This window comes from Haliotis rufescens, unplaced genomic scaffold, assembly GCF_023055435.1.
Source record: "Haliotis rufescens isolate VD_foot unplaced genomic scaffold, xgHalRufe1.0.p SCAF_2, whole genome shotgun sequence".
Lineage (NCBI taxonomy): Eukaryota > Metazoa > Mollusca > Gastropoda > Lepetellida > Haliotidae > Haliotis > Haliotis rufescens.
The window spans coordinates 30,751,395-30,777,033 of NW_025963890.1; the positions used below are offsets into that span (position 1 = coordinate 30,751,395).

General features: G+C 41.2%; 1 protein-coding gene across 1 annotated transcript in view; it reads right to left on the reverse strand.

Moving 5' to 3' along the window:
• LOC124118584 (RING finger protein 11-like) overlaps positions 1–24,536 on the reverse strand; it is a 55,153-nt gene extending 30,617 nt beyond the window's left edge. Inside the window, exon 1 of the mRNA XM_046480770.2 lies at positions 24,294–24,536. Coding sequence (XP_046336726.1) covers positions 24,294–24,401 — 108 coding nt within the window. The 5' untranslated portion in view covers positions 24,402–24,536. The remainder of the gene's footprint in view (positions 1–24,293) is intronic.
• Positions 24,537–25,639: the final 1,103 nt, after the last annotated feature.

A 25,639-nucleotide genomic window follows, 5' to 3' on the forward strand; every position in this document is an offset into this window, starting at 1 on the left:
AATACAGTTTGTTTTGGATTTAGAAAATTTGAAGCCACTTTCTTTGGTCCATTTTTGATATGTGTTAAGACCGAATTGTAGCTGCCTTTTTGTTGTATTCATATTCCTCCCACGACAAGAAATCTTGAAATCATCCACAAAAATTGAACCATCAACGCTTTTGTTTAATACTTTAGTGAGACTATTAATTTTTATGCTGAAAAGTGTGACTGATAGTTTGCTGCCTTGACGGATTCCCTGATCTTGATCGAAATGATCAGACAGGGTAGAGCCCACCCGTTCTTGAAATTGTCTGTTGTTTAAAAATTCAGATATGAACTGAAGTAATCTGCCCCTCAATCCAAATTGAGAAAATCTTTTAATATACAATGTTTCCACGTTGTATCATATGCTTTCTCTAGGTCGAAAAAGATTGACTCAGCATGTTGTTTGTTGACAATGGAATTTTTAATAAATGATTCTGAACACACAGAATGGTCAATGGCACTTCTGGGTTTTTTTGGAAACGCACTGGATGTCACTCAGGAGGTTATTGGTCTCCAAGTACCAGATTAATCGATTGTTGACCATGCGCTCCATGGTTTTACTAACACAGCTAGTTGATGATATTGGATGGTAATTGGATGGATCTGTATGATCCCGTCCAGTCTTTGGTATTGGAATGATAATTGTAAATTTTCTAATAAATTGTATATTTATATACTTATCCTATCTCGGTCACGACTTAAACCTCAACCCGGATAGGAGGAGGTGTTTTGTTTCAAACACCCTGTCCCCGGCGTAGGTTCTACAAGACAGACTTCACACATACGGTCCCAAGGACGTAAGGCGGACCAGCTTGGCATCTCTTTTTCGCTTAGTCAACCTATCAAACTCACATAGAGATTGAATAAGGTAAGAACAAGAAGAGAAATAGATTGACGATACCCGTTTATCACACAGGTCTTCAATCAACTACTGAGACATCACATGCGCAAAGACAGAGGTGAGCAGGTAGAAGATTGGGATACCATTTAAACAAATGGCCGCACCGGATGGTGACTTCTGTTGGTGTTGACCCGTTTATCACACAGGTCGTCAATCAACTACTGAGACATCACATGCTCAAAGACAGAGGTGAGCAGGTAGAAGATTGGGACACCATTTAACACATGGCCGCACCGGATGGTGACTTCTATTGACGTAGACCGAAGTGCCAACAGACAAGCATATATACCCTCCCAATGGGAGTTTGTCTGGGAAACCCGATTAACATAAGCAATAAAAGAAATTATTGCAGTATATACAGGAAACCAGACTTGGGACTTGTAGTCCGCTGGGCTTCCTCTTCTGCGCTGTGTGGCTGCTGTGACCTTGGATGTCAGCGACTGAGATTCCAACAGGAGTAGGAGGCAAAGACCATATCAAAACGCCATAATATCCCTCCATGATGGCTGAAAGTGTGCAATACTATGCAACGCCAAGGTGGAAGTCACTGCCCTCGTCTCATGAGGATTGGAAGCAGCTGGGGTGGTAGTCCCTCAAAGGTGTAGACCCTGAGGATGATAGAAAGCAGCCAGTGGAGATGGTGGTTCATCAGAAGTTGCAGCCGTCGACAAGTGGATGAAAACATGCTTGCGACAGCAACGGATGGTCTGAGATGCCTTCAAGTAGATCTTGTAGGCTCAGGCTGGACAAAGTGAGACGTCTTCCATGACATCAGCTCTCAATCAAAGAGAGTGGTGGAGGATGAAAAGACGATCAGGTTCTCTTTGAATGCTATCTTACTGAAGACACTGGAACCAGATTCAACCGACATCAAAGCACCAGTCCCTCCAACATGAGCTACAGAAGTCAATGCAAGCAGGAAGATTGTCATGAACGTAAAGTTCGAGGTTTTATCCACAAGTGGTTTATAGTCAGCCAGGAGAAGTGACGGAGGAATACACGGAGATCCCATGCTGGAGGGCCAAGTCTGGAAGATTGGTCCATAAGGTGGTATGAGCGAATCGATGTCTGAAGGTCAGCGTCATAAGAAACCTTGGAACCAGAAGTCATGGTAATGCCTGAATTACTCGCAGTCTGAAAGATCTGTATAGATCTATCGGTTCGGGAACTGTAGCATGTTTTATCCCATTAGTGAGTAGTTGGTACAGAACTGATCGCTGTCCAGTAAGTGACCAGTGTCGAATCACAAGATGCCTTGTACTTCTTAAGTGACATAGGTAGTCTGCTACTTGTGGTATAGTAGCTTGGCTGCAGAAAACCCTGGATCTTGCAAACTGGTGAAAACTTTTCCATTTATCGTCACCTAGATTCCTGTTGATTGACAAAGTGCTTAGGAGGCTGCCTTAGCTGCTCTAATAGAAATCATCTTATGAGACTGCTCTTGATATACTCCATACGTGAAGTTCGTATAATTCTGGTCTTAAATGGACCTGATTGGAGGGAGGATGTAGCAGTAGATGTGACCAGTTTGGAAGTTTTAGTAGTGGAATATCTGCCAGTCCGACGATCTCTAGAACCCAAGTTCTTGTCGGTCAGAAGGCGCTACAAACACCAGTTGTAGGTAGCTCATGTGTAGAATATTGTAGTATCCTTGGTATCAAGGCTGGTGGGGGAAACGCCTACGCGTTTAGGTCCTCCCTTGATATTGTCAGAGCATCGATTGACCAGGCTAGTGGGCCCGGTGCTGGTGACACAATGTTATCTGATGCAAATAGGGTTATTAGTAGACAACCTTTTCTTTTATTGCCAGTTGGAATACTTCTGTCGTAGCTTCCCTTCTGGCTGGTCTGGACAAGGTGTCTTCTAATCCACTTACCGCTCCTGGTATATGTCTTGCCTTTATCTGTAAGTTGAGCTTGTCTACCGAAGGTGAAAAGTCAACAGCAGGAGGGTCTCTGATTTAATCCTGCCTTGAAGGTGCATGCCACAGTTGAAATGAGTGTCCCGATCATCAGACATTGGTTTTTTGTCTGTGGGGTCCAAAGAAATATTGCCCGGATTACAGCCTCGTATTCCAGATAATTGATGTGGTAGAGCTGTCTGCTTCTGACCATAGGCCTGATGTTACTTCCAAGTTGAAGTGAGCAGCTCACCCCGACCTTGAAGTGAGGCATCCATGAACAGGTGGTTGTTGTATTCCGGCTTGTGTAAACAAGTTCCTGCGTACACAATCAATTCCACTGTCCTTCACAAGAGGTGTTTCCTCAACGTGTTCTGATACTAGGATGTTAGTCTGGCTCATTAGACTTGATCCCAAGGAATGGAGATCCTGGAATGGTTGAAGTCGGACCTCTAAAAATTTATTAACCAACGTAGTTGTGTTAATAATTTCCGGGTAAATGTTGTGGTCTGAGTAATTGTTGATATCCGGGCTTGAAACTCTTCATCCAGGTAAAATGTATTACAGATTCCTGTGTGACAAACAGCAATTGGTTTAGTCAATCGTGTACATAGTCATGGGTCGAAGCAATTCCAAAGGATAGTGTACCGCCAGTGACAAGAAGGGTGGTTCTCCTTCCAGTTGTGTTAGTCCAAACTGTCATCTGTTGACTGGTGGTGGTTAGAATGGGGTAGCAGAGAGGTCGTCCGAAGTGTAATAGCTATAACCATACATAGAATATTGAACTTCCGAGTTGATGATGTGGAGATGAGTTTGCCTGCAGATCGACATTCAAGCACACATAACACAAAATTTGGGATCTAAATCGATGGTAAAATCTTGACTGTCGTGCATGTGATCTAGTATCGAGTAGAAAAAAAAGAGGCTGAAGATGCAGATCACTTCTTCTCGCCAGGTGAGCAGTTGCTCTTAGCCAATCAACACTCACCTCTTAGGTGTTTGGGAGGGCCTATGTATCTATGACTGACATTCATTGGTCTCTTTGTGTTGTGCTTACAAAGGGACTGTCATGGCAACTGAAGATGTAGTTTACCGGTTGGCTGACCCTACGAAGCAGGGTAATCAGGACCACGTTGAAGAGCAATATTAGCAAAAACCGTGCCTTGAATGGACGTGTAGAACATTAGGATCATATACCGAAATAAATGTCGATATTCACCAGCTCTCGTCTTGAATAAGTGAGGGATGACTTGTCCAGCCAGGTTGATCGGCGACGCATAGAACTAGTGAAGAGATGATGGGTTCCATCGCCTAAGCACAGGAAAAAGCGCTGTGCATCGATGCGACGAGAAAAGGCGTTGTAAAATGTGACAGATCGTACGTATAGTCATTGACTACTACTGTAAATGCTTCGCACGGCTCACATGAGATCCATCTGTACCAAAGTCAGTATGGTAGTCTTGTTTACAAACAGCAATCTCGGCGTGATGTGTGATTCACCCTTGCGCAGAAACAGGAAATACAGCAGTCTTTCCGATCACGTGGTCAAAAGCTCCCAACACACGAGCGGTGTCCTGAGTAACGAAAAACACCGGTGTATAGGCAGTTGCTTGTAGAATATGGGACAAACCGGTGTAGTACCTAGGTGAGCCTCGTATGATGCTTGAAACCATCTTCAGACATCGATCATCTGTCGTTTGTATTGATGAAAGACCGGCGAACTCCCCCGTCGTCGAATCATCTGTTAGAATGGTGTAGGTTGACCGTGGATAAGGCGTGCCAACTAATATGGAATATCAGGCTGACTCCAAGGTCGTCGATGAGAAAGGTCGGCTGCGATGATATCGAGCCTCAGGATGATGTCGTCTGTCTGACGATTCAAATCTAATAATGGAATATCAGGTTTAAAGCGATGGCGTCGATGATAAAGGTCAGAGTAAGGGACCTAATCACCAGCACACAAAGTCAGCGATCTAACCCACTCAGCCACCGAGGCTTCCTGCAGGTAAAGTCGTACCAGCAGACGAGTTCTTGATCGGACGATGTAACGATGTGTCGACGTATCGATTTATCCATGTGTTGGCGTATCGATGTCTCGATTTATCCATTTGTCTACGTATCGATGTGTCGATGTATCCATTTATCAACTTGTCGATGTATCCATGTGTCGACGTATCGATGTACGTATCGATGTGTTGATGCATAGATGTGTATCGTAGAGTGGAGATCCCTCGGTATCGATCTGTAGGAGAGGCGAAACTGTCGATCCTCCGAGGATCTGATGGACCGTCCATTCAACATCCGCGTCTTGTCGATAATGGTGAAGTCTGGTGAACTGTCGATCCCACGGTCGTCTATGATCCCTTGATCACTCGGTCGTTACGATCCAGCGAAGGATGACGGTCATGTGAGTGAAGATCCGTCTTAAGTTGGCTATCACGTCCTCGCCGACAATTGTTGTGTTTTCGGTCAGAAGGGTCGCCACCATTAGCCGGAGAGGTGTAGCTGTATCCTCAGAGCGCCTTAGAAGCGATGACCCGAGTAACAAGTGTGTCTGGGGAAGAGGCAACCCTCAGTTGACGGCTTGACTTCCCAGGCTGAGTAAAGGGCCGTAGTCCACCACGATGAACTGGCCATTTAATGCGGGACGACTGTAGAAGCCAGGAAGCGGGCACGTGCACAGGGGCGTGGTCCGCACAGAGGCGGAAAACTCAGCAGTCAAACGAGACGGAAAGCAATCCTCCTCTACGGATAGCGATGTAACCATCGCCAAATTGACTATAATATTTTGTTAAGCAAGAAAACGAAGGTACAGCCACAGGGGATAACACAGTCGTTTGGGTTGAAAGCGGAGGAAAAGCAACATGCACGAAAACAGTCGCCTTTATTGAACACTAAGCTAAGAAAGTTGAGATCCAAAGGCAAGGTGGTACACCGTGGACATCGTTATTAATACCACTCTCTCTTCGTGGTAATGGTAAACTTTAAATTTTCAGTTGTCCATGAGCAACTGATAAGTCAAATTATATTGAGTAAAGTTTCCAAATGTGAATCAGGCAATTGTTTCAGGAGTTGATAATGTATGTTGTCAGCTCCTGCTGCAGTGTCATGAGCACGAGGGTAGTATGCAATTCATGGAGTGAATATGTTTTGTTGTAGTCAGCATGGTCAGAATGATCAGAATTAAAATTGACTTTTTTTCTTTTCCTGTTGTTTTTGAAACCTCTGAAATTGAGGATTATAATTTGATGAGGAGGAATGATTTGCCAAAAATTCACCAAGCTTGTAGGCAATTTCAGATTTAGTGGTTAATAGTGTGTTACCATCCTTGAGATGGGGAACTCCAGATTTTGCCCTTCAGGATTGATTTTTATTTTGCTTAAAGGTACGTCTCGCTTAGGCGCCCATGATTTTAACGTTATTCAAGTTGTTGACAGTTGGATGTCGGGGGAAATGTTTCCCTGCTTTCTTCCTATTTTTTGCTATCTTGTTTACAACTATTATCAAATGATGGTTTACGCATATGAGGGTTTGCAGAGGACTTAGGAATGCTTTCGTCTCCAATGGCCTTTGTAAAGTTCCACATGGTTGAAGGTTGTTCGTTGTAGACAGATTAAAAGTTGTAAGTATCATTGAAAAATGGTCACTTCCACAAAGGTCATCATGGACCGACCATTCAAATATGAGTAAAATATTTGAATTTGTCAGCGAAATATCTAGGGCAGAGATTGTGCCAGTGGCAGGATGTAGATAGGTGTTTTGACCATCATTGAAGATGTATAAATCATTGTTTGAGATAAAATCTTCAAGGATGTTTCCCTTACTATTTGTATTAGTACTTCCCTATAGGGGATTATGACCGTTTAAATTGCCCATGATGATACAGGGCTTTGGGAGCTGATCGTACAAAGTCTGAAGATGGGATTGGAGGATAGTTGAGGAAGTTGGAAGATACAGGGAATGTAATGTAAACACCATGTTCAAAGTAACATGGACAGCAACAGCTTGTAAAGTACTGTTGAGTGGAACAGGGCTATGGATTATGCAAATACTTGTTAAAAGTCAGATAGAAGTTCCTCCTGTAGCTATATCATCAGTAGGGGGAAAAGAGTGGTAAGACCTCTGCAATTCCATTTTATCATGTTTTGTGGATTCATGGTGGTGGTGCTTCCACAGGTGAAATGTGACGTTAACGTGAGGAAGACAAAGTGGTTCGCCTATTATTGTCATGTGGAGATGGAGTTACTTATCTCAATGTCCACAGGACCAATGGAGTTATGGACCTCTATGGGGATGTCTTAAGGAGTGGTGGCCTTTGGTTTTGGTGTATGCAGCTGCTCTTTATGCTTTTGTTTCCCTTTTTGGAAGGTGAACAATTTCTGGTTCCGAGTTTTTGGTTTTGGGAGTGTCACAGATGAAGGTGTCACTGCTGGCTTTTGGATTGGATCAGTTGGAAGTGGCTGAACAGACTTGACTCATGTCAGATCAGTCTGGCAGTCGATTGAGGCAGTGGTGACAGGAGGACAAGAGACAGCAGTAGAGCAGACCTTCAACTCTCTTCTTGGCTTCATGGTACGAGACATTGAGTTTGGCCCAGACTCGCACAATGTGTGACTTGCGTTTCCACACAGGACAGGATTTTGAAGAAGCCATATGGTTCCCACCACAGTTTGAACACTTCACATCCTTCCTGCAGTAAGTGCTCTTGTGTTTGTCACTGCAGCAGTTTAAAACAGCAGAGGCATGACAGGAGTTGGATCCATGTCCAAAAGCTTGGCAGGTGTAGCACCAGGGTGGATTGGGAGTATACAACTCCACTCAAATGCTACAACAACCATCTTTGATGTTCGGACAAAAGGGAAGAGGTAGGTGTTGGTCTGTTCGACCACACCATCCTTCTTTACTGTGAATCATTTGACAGCTGTGACGGACTGTTGATCAAGTTCCTTGGTAATTTCTTCATGCTAGTCATGCGGACAGGCAGCAAGGTTTGTCAAGGACAATGCCCTTACATGACTTCAGTGTCTTGTGCACTGAGACAGCAACCTTGAAATTGAAAAACTCTATAAATTTGAGCAGACTGACAGATTTTTTTGTTGTCAATATGAGTTCATCTCCATGGAAGTGTTTGCTTGTCCAGAAGATGTTGGTATAACTGTTGATAACCTTAATCCTTTGTTTCTTGTGAAGATAAAAAAATGGTGGATTTCGTTTGGTTTAATACAGACTTTACTGATGTGGGCCATAGCAGTAAGCCCCAACCTTCACTCATACAAGATGTGGATTCTACCCTGAGACTTATAGCATCCTGGAAGTACATCATCACCACAGATCTGTCACTTGAATTCCTACCAAATCCCCTTATGGAAGGACTCTATGAAATATTGAGATGTGGTAACCCCCCTTAAAGGGAGCCTGTGTCTATACCAGAAGTGCCATGGGAATGCTAGGTTCTAAACTTGCACTTGATGAGCTAATGAATCATGTTTAGGGTGATCGCTAGCAGGAAGGGATCGTGGCCAAACTTGCAGATGACCTCTATTGTGGAGGGGGGGTGCACAGATGGCTCAGTCGTCTAAGGCGCCACAATTCGCTGTGCAGAGTTGTGACTCTTGGGAACTTGAACAATGTTAAAACTGGACTAATGTTAAAAGCAGTGTTAAACCTAACTCACTCACTCTATAGCGGGGCCGATTCTCTTCCAGAGCTTTTGACCAACTGGCAACGTGTCCTAGATGCACTGTATACCAACAACCTTAAAGTTCATGGCAAAAAGACATTCATTGGTCTGTCCTCGGTCAGTTACTTTACTTGGATGGATATGGGAACAAGGTACAATCAGAGCACACCGCATAAGATATCTGCGTAATCCACATGTCCACCTCCTGAGCTAAAGAGTGGGTTGAGGTTTATCATTGGTGCTTCCAAGTTACTGGCCCGTGTTTTACATGACTGTTCTTCCAATTTTGGCTCACTCTACAGTATTCAGGCCGGCCAACAGTCAAAAGTCAAGATAAAGTGGACGGATTGTCTCTTAAAAAGACTTCAAATCTGCCCAGCTTGCTCTTAAATCCACCTGCACGATCACCCTACCACTTCCCAGTGAGCAACTATGGATCGTCAGCTACGGCTCCGTCAAAAAACACGGAATAGGTGCCACAAGTTACCAGTGATGACATGCCTTAGCTAGCTGGCTTCTTCTACCTTGTTACCTTGTGAAATTGAGGTACTTTCTTTCACTGTGGACACTTAACACTTCTTACCCTCACAGACAACAAGCCTTGTGTCTAAGCCTTTGAGAAATAATGGCGTGGCGAGTTCTCTGCCAGCCCAAGAGTTTCCACATTCTTGCCAGCTTTACCAAGCTTCAATATCGAAACCTTGTACCAAATGCTCCCAACTGCACAAGTGTGCGCTTCCGTTCAAAGGACTGAAGTATCTACTGTCCTTTGCCTCTCTACCCAGGATTTTATTTGAGGCAATGCGGGGTTACTTTACATAAGTCGAGCTGCCTGGCTTGCCATCCAGTCCGACAGCTGTGGCCTATGATGTACATGCCCATCTTATCCAGGGTACCCTCCCATCTAAGAAACAGACTAATATCAAGGATATCTAACGCTACCTCAGCTTGGCATCCAATGCCAAAGATGGCCTGCTTGGTGTGCCACAAAATGAACCACAACCTCCAGCAAGGGAATGCATCATATCTTAAGAGGTTCTCGACGGCATATTGACAACACACCATATATGACTGTAGATACCCCGAATTTTGAGGACAAGTAAAAAAATTCTCTGGTAACATTAATCAAACTTTTTTTCAGGTGGTAAAATAACTACATTGCATCATTTCAGGTGAATGAACAACACTATAACAAACTTTGTAAATGAAAATGTGAAATTTGCGATTTTACATCACTAGACATGATGATTTACCATTTTGATTGTATTTCTAGTCATGCTAGGCATTGTTTTATATGCAGGAATAAAGATTACCATGTGTATTGTCTCTTAAACTGAGACGGAAATAGCAATCAGCTGTACTGATGTGTGCTCCCAAACTACCGGTAATTACATTAAAAGATACCCAATAGTATAAAGGAAAACATTTTTGATGCAATGATCAGAAAAAATAGTATTTTAAATTTCTATTTTTCTATGAATAATATATTTTGATATCTTGTTATTTTAATTGCAGGTTTTACTATATATCTTCAAAATAATGATAACCATAACCAGGGTTATGCAGTAGCACTTTTGTGTATTTTCACATACATTTTTGCATGGAACAATTTGACAAATTACTGTTGAGGTTTCGCGCGATTTTACTATTTCCATCGCCAAAACAATATGTTAACATTTAATCAACAAACTACAACAAATATTACTTTAACAAGTCAGAGTATGGCAGTTATGATATATGTTTCCATTTTCTGTCGAGGTGTCAATAGCGGTAATGTGATCATGGTTGCTGTAAATAGCGTTGAGTTGGTAAAGCGGACCTTATGGAACGGTGCAAAGGGAAATTGTAAGTACCAGATGGACACAGAAACTAATGTATGTATTATTGAATGAAAGTTTGATAAAAATTAATAAAATAGATTAGAAAGATTACAAACATGAGTCCAGATATACAATTTAACACTTTTCGTGATACGACAGGATTTACTTACGTAATTCAATACAGATTTGTTGATATTCTATTTCCGATGACAGACAGTGAGTGAGTATGGTTTTACGCCGCTTTAAGCAATCATCCAGCAATATCACGGCGTGGGACACCGACGACAGATGATGACAAGTTTCAGGTTGGGGGTCCAGCTTATCTACTACCACCCATAACATTTTGATACAGATTTCAAGGACCAAGTTAATACCTTGGCTTATCTAGGACTCAGTATGAGATCGGGTTATCTATGGTCATATACGGTACAACTAGATCATCCATCCTGTCATCAACTAAAGCTTGTTGTCCACCGTTACTTTTATGCCCTTGACATGGACGAAGCCACTGATCATGCCACAAAGACTTGTCACCATTACTCATCCCTGCCCAAGATGCCCCATGTCCTGGATAAGCTATCAGCTGGTGATCCCCTTAAAGCTGTTGGGCTCTTCTTTGCAACAAGAATCCAGTTGCCGAACATGCCATTTAAGAGCTTGGACATGAACTCTTATGTCAGGACCCTGTTGGTGGGTCCACAAATTCACTGATACTTGCTGTAGCTGTTGTCCGACTCAATTCTTGAATTTAGTCAAGGGGGGTCTCTTATCCCAGGAAATGTTGACCCAGAGAGATCAATTCACCCAATCACAGATTTCTATCCAAGATATGGATGTAATACAACAACAACATGATCATCGTAAAAAAAACCACACTTACAGTATGAGATCCAAGGCTCCATTGCAGAAGAAACTTCCAGCTTAGAGTATTACTAGGGAGATATGGTGTATCTCCATACTGATAGCCATGAGTCACACAGGCTTAACAGATACTTTGTTGTCTCAACATTTGCCATTACTAGGGTTCACAGTTTTGGAGCACTAAATATAGTAACTTCCTGATGACTGATCACTGTCCAAACACAATGCAATGACTATCTACTGAATCTCAACAGAAACAAAGTAATACAGTTACAATCATTGACAATTATTGTTAAACAATGAAATACACTGCCATATAACATATTCTTGGAGACATTCCTGCGACCCTCTTCAAAGGTCTGTAGGAAAAGGCGTTTACGATGGTGCTGGAACTGACTAGTTACGGCAATATAACTGCCTAAAACATGAACAGGGCAGAGTGAGATGTCCTCTGTGTCACCACACCCAACAATAATAGTCAGAGTGAGTGAGTGAGTGAGTGAGTATGGTTTTACGCCGCTTTTAGCAATATTCCAGCGATATCACGGCGGGGGTCACCAGAAATGGGCTTCACACATTGTACCCATGTCGGGAATCGAACCCGGGTCTTCGGCGTGACGACCGAACGCTTTAACCACTAGGCTACCCGACCGCCCCTAATAATAGTCAGAGGGGCAATAGTAAAGGTGCACTCTGACTGACCAGGTAATTGATTCTTGGCAATAAATCCAACATTAAGCCATGATATACCTCTGCTTGTGGACCAAATCTCAACTTGATCTGGGTGACATCCATGACAAGTGCTGCAGTGGCCAACGACAGGAGAAAGGCAGTTTTCTGAGTAAGAGGTACCAATTCCGCAACAGTGATAGATTCATAGGGAGATAAGAGGAGGCAGTGTCCAACCCAGAATTGAAAATCAAGGGGGGACTTGTCCCCCCATCATGTAGAAAATAGGGGGGATTTTGAATAAGTAGGGGGATAACTGCTTTCTTCAAAAATGTCTTATTTTGTATTATGTACTGGAACATCATCATATAAAAGTGTAACAGATCACAATAAAGAACTGAAATGAATAACAATGCTTTGTGATTTTTTCTATCAAATTTTAATCAATAAATCCAATAATGATTGAATGATTAAGAAGCAGTACAGTTTGAAAAGTAATTCAGCGTTAGAATTTGGCACTAGTCCTGTAGTCCTTGCCAAACTGCCCAATAGTTAAAGGGGCACTGATCTAACGCAATTCCCCAGGACTGGTTGTTGCCTTTGTTATTGTTTTTTCCCAGTGAGTACCCGGATGTATAGCAGAAATCTAGACTAGTTCGCGACCTCTGCTGCGCCATTCGTAAGCGCATTAGTCACTTTTATGGGTAGTAATAAGGGCGTATGGTCACATTGATCAACAAAATGAAATACAGTTTTCGAGATAATAAGGAAATGTAGGTATATTTGTGAGTAGCATCGGTAATGGTGACAAAGTTTTGATAAGTCACTTGCTTGGTAATTTTGCGATTTTCGTTTACACTATTTTGACTTGCAACACAAAGTATATATTTCACCTGAGCTTTTTTTATAGTGTGTATATTTTTTTACTGTCAAATGTGTAACAAATTTATTAAACGTCTAAATATTCAGTTATTTTACAAAGTGACTGAAAAACATTTCCATCTGTATTATTATGACAACGAATTCCAGACATTTTGATGTTTAATGTCATCACCAAGAGACTGAAAATGTAACGTTGAAAAGTACATTTCTAAGTTGTTTGGCTTTTAATCCTACATAATAATCTGTTGTGATGTTTGTAGGCCCTTTTGATCGTCTTGATCAATCTGGACAGATTTTTTAGTCAAAATGACTGAAATATTTACACATTTTATAAATTGCCTGAGAGAATCACATTTTACAAATTGACGGTAATATATACAAGCTTACAAAGGAAAAGACCTGTGACAACAACGTCTATCGCGCATTGAAGAATTTCCCTACCAAGACGTAGAGAAACAAGAAAGAATCGGTTCAAATGAAGGAAAACAAAATGCAGATATCATAATTACAACCTACCAAATTTATGTGTATAAGTTTTAGGCAGCTTCCTTGTTCGAGGAATGTATCCGTGAATATCCACACAAAGGAACAATATCCCACTCGTCTGCAGCTGTACAAAGAAACTTATTCGATGTCACGTGTCTCAGTAACAATCAAATATTTTAAAAGATATATATCGTTTTGGGATATTATAACCCGTGTTCATTTCTCAACTGATCGCTTGGATTGTTTCAGGTGTTTTACATAGGTGTCAAGTCTCAATGGTCGGCTGAGAAAGCCCACGTGACAACTATTTTCATAGCGTCCACGGTTCCTAAAAATTCCATTGAGTGATAGATAACAATGATCAATCAATCAACGTATTATCAGTTAACCCTTTGAACAAAGTATGTTGTTTTTACATCGGCACTTCGCGCCATGATATGAGTGTTTTCCCTTTGTTTTAGTAAACCTAGACATGTAAACACTCACTCTTGACATATCCACTGTGCAAGATAACAGTGATTAATCAATCAACGTATTTTCTGTTAATCCTTTGATGACTAGGAACGATCAGTTGATTTACATAAAAAAGTAAATCAACTGATCATTCATCTCTTGCTGGGCTGCCACATGCATATTACACAACACACATTTCACCTCACTTCAAACCTGGATTTAGATTGAATAATTAGCCCAGACAAAATAAATGCCAAATGGGAACCTTTGTCAGGTAATATAAGTGGTGCTACCACTAAGTGTACCTGTAATAAATTCATTAACTGAGCATCAAGTGAATGACGACAAATACACAAGTGTAGGGTTATACGAGAAAACGTGGATGACAACAAGGGAGTAGTAATCGTATTATCGACGCAAGCCGAAATCCGAAAATGCTTTTACATTTTACTGTTTTTAGTATTAAACTATAACCATCTGGGGTATTTCCAAATGACGACATCCGATGAGCTACCTTGTTCTTTTTGTCTGTTTGTTTAGGCTGAAGAAATGAATTAACATGCGCCCTTTGTCGAAATCTTTATAGATCACAGTTAACCAATCAGTGTTCAAAAATGCGTAAAACAAATATTGCCTCCAGCCTCCAAGTTTATTTAGCTGTCCTTGCAGACGGTACCCAGTCTCTGGTCACGCTCAGTTGCGTTGCGTATCATCCGGGTACTCACGCGGGAAAAACAATAACAAAGGCAACAACCAGTCCATTAGATCAGTGCCCCTTTAAGGTATCATAAGAACTAGTAGAAATTTGCCATTTTTAAGGGTTTTGCTATATGTTATCATTATAAGGACTAGTGGACTAAATATGTTAGTTTCTACCCCTGTTATTACAGTGACTGTGGTTTCATCATTGCCATTTTTAAACATCTATTTGATTAAAAAAGTCTGTAATTTTTGCGCGACATTTTCAATATTCAAAAGATTGTCTGCAATGACAGTCGGCGATTCATATTGTGTGATTTCAGAAACGAAACTAAAACGAACTAAAATGCTCAAAAATATTTTCAGAACTATTCAAGATCGAATATTTATTGTCTTTTAACATCTTGTCAAAGGTTTTTGATTACTAAACAACAAAATACAACATAATTTTGATCAAAGTTTTGATACGCTTTCTACTAAAGTAAATAAAATTTCGTTTCCTATGCAAATCCTGTCGATAATTATTCAGCAACCCAAGGGACGTAACTCGTGTTGAAACTTCCGGTTATTATCGATCGGTCTTCGACAGTTGTTTACAATGTTTGCTGTGAACTGTCTTTCTTCGTAAATTGATTAAAGATTTAGTGAGTATTGAATCTAAAGGTAGGGATAAACAGCTGATAAAGTAAGTGACTGTACAAGAAATTACTGTGCGCGATAGATCACTTGCGAGTCTTTTATGAGGGGCGATTTGATTTTTTTAGCGTGAATCGCGTAATCGTGCGGTCTGGGTTGGACACTGAGGAGGTCGTAAAGAACCAGTCCCAGATCCCATGCCGGAGGGCGAAACTACTATCACTGATCCGCCTGATCGGAGAAAAAGCGATACGGGTAGATCGGGAGGCACCGGGGATTGAATTAATGGCTGAGGCATCATTGGCAATGTAGCCGCCTGACAAATGCCTTGTTTTTTGTAAGTAGACATAGAAGTCTGCTGTGAACAGAGTAAAAGTAGGATCCATATCATGTTGACGGTTATAGATCTCACAAGATAACTGGTCATACAGGGATGCTGTGTGTTTGATGGATAGCGATAGCCACTGCCGTTGACGCCTGGCCATCAACAGAGATGCCAACCCTAATTGAAGCTTTGGAGTAATCAGTAATTTTGTAAAAAAAAAGTATAATTTCCTGTGAAAAAGAGAAATGTTAAGAGTGCCATGCCATGGTCACTTCGACATTTTTATTAGGCCTATAGGTACGTGAAGCATGGTTATACATGCATTGACGCTAGTAATGTAGCTGCGCATGAAAGCCTCACTATTTTATAAACAGGATGATAAAGCTCAAAATAAGCAGAATATAAAATGCGTTTATATGGTAAAATATGACTAAACTCGAAATTGAATATCAATCTAAACATCGAAAAATGCACATGAACATTGAAAATAGAAGTTGAATAACGGCATGCGACAACCTCATCAGTGACATACATCGGGGCCACATTTCAAACAAACACGTATTTTGAATAACTTTAATAATTAAAGTTCAAAATCACTTACGAAAGCATTTAATTCAAGCTGTTGTGTGGGGACAAACCCCCTGATATCTTATTGAGGAGATAGAAAATGGCATACATGTTGAAACATGAGGTCAAAACTCCACACATTTATAAAATTCATGACATGACAATATTAACTGTATTGCAGAAAGACAATGTGGTGTTTCGAGTTCCTAAGAAATATCAGTGTAAATGCAATTAGCTCCATGTAGAATGTTTCATGTGATCGGTGTTTTAACAATTTGCTCTCTGTGATATTTTAGTCATGTAAAGAAAAGAAGAAAGAAATTTAAAAAATCAAATTTGGGGAAGATAATAGCAAAACTTTAGTCTCAAAAGCGTAATGATTACAGCATAGCCAAATGGTTGGCATCTCTGCATCAATGTGTTCTGCATACGTGTAGATCCCACGACTCTTAGCACAGGTGTGGTTGATGAGTCTGGCTCTCCTGCGAGTCAGAGTAAAGTGGGGGAACCACATTCGACTGGATGCTACCAAGATTTGTTTGTTTGTTTGTTGATTAACGCCACACTCAGCAATATTCCAGCTATATGGCGACAGTCTGTAAATAATCGAGTCTGGACCAGACAATCCAGTGATTGACACCATAAGCATCAATAAACGCAATTTGGATCGATGACATGCATCAACCTGACCACCCAAATTGTTAGTCGCCTCTTACGGCCAACATGGGTTGCTGAAGACCTATTCTACCCCAATCTTCACGGGTCAATGCTACCAAGAGAATCTTCAGCTGTCAGGCTAACAATCCGAAGGCCGCGGGTTCACGTCCAAAAGATTCTCACAAAAATCCACAGTGAACAATACCGAACATCCAGATTGTCAAGGTGCTACCAAGAGAATCTGGATGTTCGGTATAGTACACTGTGCATTTTTATGAGAATCTTTTGGACGCGAACCAGCGGCCTTAGGATTGTTAGCCCGACAGCTAACCGACTGAGCTATGCTCACACTGTCAAAGTTAGTGCAAATTTACCTACTCATGCCCGTGACTGAACAGAAAGGGTCAAATAGGTGACAGAAACGTACGAAGGCCACGGATTGGCATGATGTCTCGAGACCTTAGTCTATGAACACTCACAGGGTGATACAGTGAGTGAAATTTAAAGTGGCTTTGGTGTAAATTCCATGAGTTTCCTTAAGCAAAAACATTTGACATGAAACTACTTCATCCTGCTAACTCGACATTTTTGTGAGAAAATTACATGCAACCGAAAATGTGACAACAATACAATAAACAAGAGGACCCCGAAAAGTGCATTTATTTGTACGCTTCGCGTCTTCGGCGCCAATGTTTAATTAAAATAAAAATACATATTGAAAATATAAATTCTTTCATAAACTGGCGCCTGCGATATAATATGCCGCCACAGGTTATGTTTAGTAAACACAAAATATCAAAAACTATCAACATCGCTGGGCTAATTCAATGACATTGCGCATAAAGATGATAGATCACTGAGAGGAGCTTATGCACGGTCTATCACCACTGACATCACATGGCATTGTTTCGCTGGTGTACATTTTCACAAATTACTTCATAGGGTATTTTGATATGTTTGAAAAATTGGTGGTACTGTATTCTAAAGGTAGGCTGAGTTTTGGAAACTATTTAGATGAGTTAGACTCATAATTAGAGTCAGGTCTCCGAATATTGTACAGGCTTCTTAGTTCCTTACACTTTGATGTTTCCTTGATTGCTTTCAATGCTTTCATGCGGCGTCAAACTACTTTCGTTGGTTGAAATGTGGTAATCCCCAACTCTATTTTCAGCTATCACGTGTATTTGTCATGTGTTTTCTTTTACGAGATATGATTGGTTATTGCGAAGTGCACTTGCGCAGAAGCGGTTCTCTCCATTTCTTGCTGGGTTGACGTCAAAGTCACGATTCGAGAACCTCTACACGTGACAGCTCATTGGGGAAAATTTAAAAAGCAGGAACGGTACAGAAACACGAAATAATGCATATCAGCTGCAATAAACATTTTATATTGAAATTTATTAATAGGTTTCATACAAGTTATTTTCAAAATTAACGAAATGTGGGACGTACGATATTTGATGCCCAAATTATTATAATATACTAGCCACATAAAGAAACTGTGCACGGAGAAAATATATTCTGGATTGAAATACAACACAGCAAGAACAAAATGATGAAGACGCTGTAGCAGCTGAATGATCGGACCATAAGAAAATGTCAACAGGACCTGAACAACATCTGTTACGATGACGTCAGAAGATCAAAATGGAGTAGGGGGTCAAACGACAAAGTCACTAAGTCAATAACAGGTATGACCACCCTGTGCGTGAATCACAGCAGTGCATCGGCGACGCATGGAGTCCACCAAATGGGCATGGAAGGCCTGGGGAATGGCCTGCCATATCCTCCTCAAATCCTGTGCCAAGTCACGGACGTTATCTGGAGGATGTGGAAGACGACGCAGACGGCGCTCCATTTCATCCCACACATGCTCTATTGGGGAGAGATCTGGAGAATTTGCAGGCCATGGCAGTAACATGACATTGTTATGGTGAAGGAAATCCATTGCGACCCTAGCCGTGTGAGGACGAGCGTTGTCCTGTTGAAATGTCAATCCCGGGCCATGACGTTGCAGAAATGGAATGACCACACGCCTCAGAATCTGATCTCTGTAGCCAACACCAGTGAGATTGCCCTGAACAACCACCAAAGGGGTTCGGTGCCGCGCTGTTATCCCACCCCAAATCATCACAGAGCCACCTCCAAAACGATTCCTCTCCACAATACAGTTGCGTGCATAACGTTCTCCCAAACGCCGGTAGACACGTTGGCGCCCGTCACTGGGGGAAATGTTGAACCTCGTTTCATCTGTAAAGACAACATTTCTCCACCATATTCTAGGTTGGCGAACATGATTTCGACACCATCTTAGACGGTTGACTCGATGACGGTGTGTCAGGATGGGACGTATGGCAGGGCATCGTGGTCGAGTCCCGTACTGGCGTAAACGATTCCTGACAGTGTTGGGATGGATACGGCGCAGTCCAGGAATTGTCTGGGACGTCGTTACTGCCGTTTGGAACCTGTGTCGGAGATGTGTAACTCGAATCCATCTGTCCTGTCTTGGCGTCGTTACTCGGGGATGTCCTGAACGTGGGTGGTCGGCAACGTCATTTGTGTTGTGATAACGCCTCACCAATGCCGATATCATGTTACGATGGCATTGGAAATGTGTTGCCACCTGTTGTTGCCTCATTCCCACTCGGATCATTCCAATGGCTTAATGACGCTGTGCAGCTGTCATTCTTGGCATGATTTGCTTGTGATATGCTTGTGTCTGCGCCTGAGAAGTTTTGAATTTTTGAATGACCACAGATCATGCTTTCCAAAGTGACAGCGAATTTTGAGTTGCACATGCTGTGTACAGCTGCACAGGATGCACGTGCAGTAACACATTCCACGTCCATAGGCCCCCATCAATGACGTCATATCGCTTGGCACGTGCATGAGCGTTTGAATGTCTCCAATAATTGCTGTGTTCAAACCTATATTTCATATATGGACGGTGTGCCCTTATATCTATATTTTCTCCGTGCACAGTTTCTTTATGTGGCTAGTATATTTTGCTATGCTTCTAATTTCGTAAAGTGAAATTTTCCATTTTCCATTTGATGTACCCTCTAATGAAACACTTGAATAAGCAATGATAAACAAATTAAAATGACAAAAAAAATATATATTGTGACCTTAGTGTATGGTCATTGTTGAAGTCCATTATGAAGTAGTCGCTCACTGTCATAAGTTTATTTATATGAAATATTAAGTAACAGACATCAGTACACCTTATCCCTGTTTTCATTTAGATCTATCCGAAAACGTTTTTTTATATCTTATCACGTGTCCAGTGCCACATTACTACGCAGCCTTAAAGTAAAACGACAATACAAAGACTATACACCTAGTAACTGTACATGTTTTAAGATATATTACAAAAAGATACAACAAACATTGTAAGGCTGTCAGAGTGTCTGTATTAATTTTGCCCCGATGTAATAACAAAAGTACGACTATCATTGCACATTCTTAAAATGCCCAGGTCAGCTTGATCTTTCTTCAACTACGTGTATTTAAAAGTTGTTTCCGAAGCAAAGCAACTCGAAATAGGTCCAAAATTAATTTGAAGACTGGTACCAAGGTAGAATATGTTGAAAATTAGTGAAAAACATTTCTGCTTCCTTGGTGGTTGAGGTTGGAGATGACAAACACATAAAATAATATTGATGGCCTAACAACTAACGAACATGTAGATAATTTCTTGTCAACACCAAAACTCTATCTAATAAGTGTTGACTGTGTGAGTATTGATAACTGATGAGCAAACTCGGTAAAACAATCGGTATCAGCGAGGTACAACTGTAGTATTCATACTGTAGCTAATAAAAAATGAGGAATACGTTTTAACCCAAAACAAAGATATGTCTGTCTTAATTACAATTATTCATCTGTTTATACGTTTTCTGTCAATTTTACAGAAAATGACACTTTCAAAATCTGTTCAGCGCCGCGAAATATTTGGAAGCGGACATAAAATAGCGATTGCAGTCGCATGTTCAACTTTAAACACCCTAACCCTGGATGATGTTTATTTTGAAAATGAAGCTGAAATAATAATTGGTTTGCTACAGAAATCCTTAGATCATCCCAAATGCGGGTCTGCAGTGGTAAACGTTGTTTGTCGTGTTCTGGCATATCGGAAAGATATATACGACCCCGTGTCTGCCACATTTTTGGCAAGACGTGTTCTCGAATATTTCGAAAAAGATGGACTTCATGAAGACAATATGCTCCAACTTGTTCGTTCTGTGTTCTGGCATATCGAAAAAAAATATACGACCCCGTGTCTGCCACATTTTTGGCAAGACTTGTTCTCGAATATTTCGAAAAAAAATGGACTTCATCAAGACAATATGCTCCAACTTGTTCGTTCTGTTTTGATTCAAATTGGGCAGTATTAAAATTTATAAAGTTAGTTTTGTGTTTAATTTTTTAGATAAAAGACGCCAGTACTCTAAGCAGGCCCTGGAGTGTGCCGTTGCGGCTGTTAAGGAGCAGGGTCTGTCTTTTAGGTCAGCATCAAAACATTACAAAGTACCTGCGATGACCATTAGTGATCATGTCCATGGGAAATCGGAGGGAGGTAGTCTTGGGCGCCAATCAGTGCTGACTGCAGCAATTGAAGATGAAATTGCTGACCAAATTAAGGCTGCTGCACTGACAGGTTTTGGAATAACCCGACGTCAACTTATCTTAAAAGTTGCCCGTATAAGCAAGAGGCTGAAACTAAAGACCCCATTCAAGAATGGTGTGCCTGGCCAGGGCTGGATTGCTTGATTTCTAAAGCGTCAACCCAACATTCATTTAAGATCTCCCGTTCCCTTGTCCACAGTCAGAGCAAGAATGCTCAACCCCTCTGTGACAACCAAATATTTTGATGAACTTCAAAAAATTGTCACGGATTTTGGGCTCCAAGATAAGCCCCGTAATATATGGAACATTGACGAAACTGACCCACAAACCAACCAAAGTGATGGCGGAAGTTGGGGTTAAAAATGTCCCAGGGTGCGTGGGAAACACCCGAGATAATGTAACTGTGCTGGCATGCATAAATGCAGCCGGTGACAACATTCCCCCTATGGCCATAGTGAAGGCGAAGACGTCAAAATGCCTGCAGGCATATAATACTCCGGCTGGAGTGCCCGGCACGGCCTATACATACCAGAGTCGTGCATGGATGGAGGACACTCTGGGTGAAGGTTGTTTGAGGACCACTTCCTCAAACACTGTGGACCAGAGAGGCCTCAACTTATCGTGCTGGACAGCCAAAGTTCACACGAAAACGCTTGGGCTTCTTGAGAAGGCAAAGGCAAATGATTTAACCATCTTAGCCTTTCCTCCTCACACAACCCAGTGGCTGTGTCCTCTGGACAAGTCAGTCTCTGGTCCACTAAGCAGGGAGTGGAACAGGGTGTGTAGTGAGTTTATGGTGCAAAGCCCGAACAACTAAGTAACTAAATGGCAATGGCCCTGTTTGTTCAAGGAAGCCTACGGTAAGGCATAATGGGTAGTGGGTTTTGCAAATGTGGAATACCCCGTAAATAGAAAAGCAATTCCAGATCAGGCATTTGCCTCCAGCAAACCCTTTGACGTTAGATTTGATTCATCCAGAGAAGTGGGGGTTGCTGATATTCCTGTTGTTGCTGTAGCTGACACCCTGGTGAATACAGATAGTTCAGCTATCACACATGATGCCGGAGTGTCTGCTACACCAATGGTTGGGACATCAGTGGTTCCTTCTACATCTGAAGCAGTGTTACCAGAGGGTGCATCTCTCCTGTCTCCCACTGACTTCATTTTATCTGTGTTGACAGGTGATACCCCCTATTCTTTGGACGAATCTGGCAACTTAGTTGTGGAACTAGCCACGGTCTCTGAAGCTGTTGCAATGGATGCTATTAAGTCTGAGTTTTCCCTTCCTGCTCCTGTAGTTAAAGAACAAAGTTCAAAATCAAATCCCCGGAAGCTGACCTCCCACCACGTACTAACAAGTGATGAAATCATTAAGATGAAGGCAGATAAAAGAGACGAGAAAGAAAAGCAAGAAAGAGAAAAACAAGCGTGTATGGAAGCGAGGTGAGCTCGGCAATTGCAAAAGGGTGGGAAGTCAGCTTCTAACGCTAAAGTTATCTTATAAAGAGATAGACGAGATCTGTATATTTCTTAGTTCTAACATATGGTATATGGAAACACAAGAGGGTAATAATTTCCTTCTCCTAACCCGAAGTTTAGGACGCATTTTTATTCAAATATAAAGTAACTTTCGAAATTGCAATACAAGGTTTGAGCGAACCGTCCCATTCGTCACACTGAGCCAACTTATTTGCATGCAGTCAAGTTTGAAACACCAATTAACACAGCGGGAAACCCCTATTCAAACATATTATATTATGAATGTTCGTCAATAATTTATTGATTAAGCAGACATTGTATCGATGTGTGGGGCAAATGTAGTTCCTGACAGGTGGCCTCACTTACATGTTTATCAGATCATAATACCAAGTTTTATATGATTGGCTCTTTGCATTGATACACTATTCAGTATAATACTAAATTGTTTTCCTGACTGGTTCCGCCATTTTTAACAGACATTGTAACTGAACAATGTTTGTGCTCTGTTCATGTTTAGAAGAATAATTACAAATTTATAGACTTCTGCATTATTTATTACAAACTATGATTTTTACTTATTTGTAAAATTAGCTTTAAAAATGACAACATTCGTAATTCATTAATAAATTCTACTAATGATCAATAATAATGGGATCTAGATCTACATATTTATATAGTTTTGAACCTGTGCATTTCCTTTCGTGCGATAATTTGAATTTTGATTCAACCAATAAATACAAATTTTCATAAGAAATAACAGCTACGCCAGTACCTTCAAGTGCTGTACGGAATTAAAATACATGTACGATATTAGAAGAAATTGCATACGATATTACAGTCACACTGTACGAATTTAAGTGATCGTTATTAGCCTCCTTTGACTGAACGTGTGGTCAAAACGGAAATCGAAATGTACAACCGGTTTAATGGGGTGGCAAGATGATTGGATAATCTTTCGTCTGCTATGCCCCATGACACAGTATCTGCATACAAAGCTTGGTGGTTGAGACAGGCGACCAAAAGTGTACGATATTCGGAGAACTGACTCTAGTAACTATTTGTTACATGCTGCTAGGGGAATGATACTTCTATTGTCATATGACCATGAATCATACTCCGATCTGCAGTTATCCCCACTGTTTAAGCTAACACATGGAAAATATCATCATTGAATCCAAGAGAGATACATTTATCAACCATCAGATGTAAACACTACAAATCTATTTTTAGTTTCAAGTTGTATACTGAAAGTTTCTACTGAAGTGCTCAGTAGACAAGCCAGAAATGACAAACCAATAATAATTTAAAAAAAGTATGTTGATAAATCCTTTAATTCACTTCCACATTTATGAAGAGCCGAGAAGCAATCAGCTGGTAGTCGTCCAGTATGTGCAGATGACTACACTCTACAATACTAGGCTAAATAACCCACTTTCAACACAAAGAAGGAACTAGCAACTAAATGAAACAGTGACATCACATGAGTCCAAATAATAATTGATGACGCCACTTCAAATACGTTTACAAAACAATAAGAAATAAGATCGAAACAGTATCTAACGGTGAATTCAGTTCAATGTTGATAAAACAAATAACTATCTGTGATGACTAGGGCCTACTAACCTGGTAAGGTGGTGGGGGACCAAGGCCTGGGTCAGAGCCATCTTGACTATCACTTCCTCGTAATAAAGATATGTCGTCTGTATTCGGTGATTTCAGACAGTTCCCCATACTCAACAGACATGTACCCCCTACACAAAGTAAGCCAGGGTGTGTGTGGACTGTCCTCAATTTAAAACAGACTTCTATCTCACTCAGCCATAGTAAGTGTGACAGATCAAAACATTCGCCCCATCACGCCTCGACTTCCTGTGCATGCATGTGACGTCAAGAGATATAGTCCATATCATCAATAGTGTTTCTGTTCATTTACAACATAGCACACATGTTAAAAAATATTAATTAAGTATATAGATTGTTTATATAGCACTACGCTCAAAACAGTACGGTAAAACACAGAGTGAAAACTGTCGTTTTGCGTAGGAATATCTTGGACAAACGTAAACAAAACATGCATGCATTTCGATGGATGGTTTGACTATAACATTTTCAATCATATAATTTTTCTAGATCTAAGCTTTATCTTTATTGGCCCCTGTTTGATTCTTTGTTGTTTTTGTTGTTGATTCTTTTTGGGCGGTTGTTTTGTTTTTTCTGTTTGTTTTTTGGTGCGTGTGTGTGTTGGTGGCGGTGGGGGTGGTGGGGGGGGGGGGGGGGGGGGGAGGTGGTAGGGTGGAGGAGTGGGGCACACATTTTCTGATTGAAGCAAAAACCATGACATATTACTTAGACTCTCGTCTTAACGTGCTTTGACACTGCCCGCTTGGACGCATTAGGCTCATATACGTAGTGGGTCGATTGGCTGACTGACGCAACTGAGAGTGACAAGAGATTGGAGACTGTAGCCTAGTCCGTGTTGTCGTTTGGGGGTGACGTTGGCGGAGAAAGTGATTTTGTCCTCATGAACAACTGTGTACTTTGTGACCGTGTTGTGAATGCAATTTCCCGATTTTGTGTGTTAATAAGTCTTATCGTTTTTATCATTTTACTAACGCTTTACCTTTATGGTGCTTTGCTGCGGGCTGGCTTTGTATGTATATCGCTGAGCGGCACACTGATAACGTCGCAGTTTCAAATATGCATACATTGTAACAACGTTCATATTTCTTCACACAGAGTAGTATAACTAAAACAGTGAGTGAGTTAAAATTAAACGTCGCATTGGCACTATATTTCAGCCACATCATATGGGGAAGGCTCATGCCACTGATCGGCACATGTGCCAGTAAAAAGTGCCAGTGAGCTGCCCCACATCACTGTGTTATTGTTTATATCCCCTTTCAGCAACAGCTGTGTTGTGGCGAGACTGTCCCTTATCTGATAGAACCGAGGGGTCAGGAGACATAGAC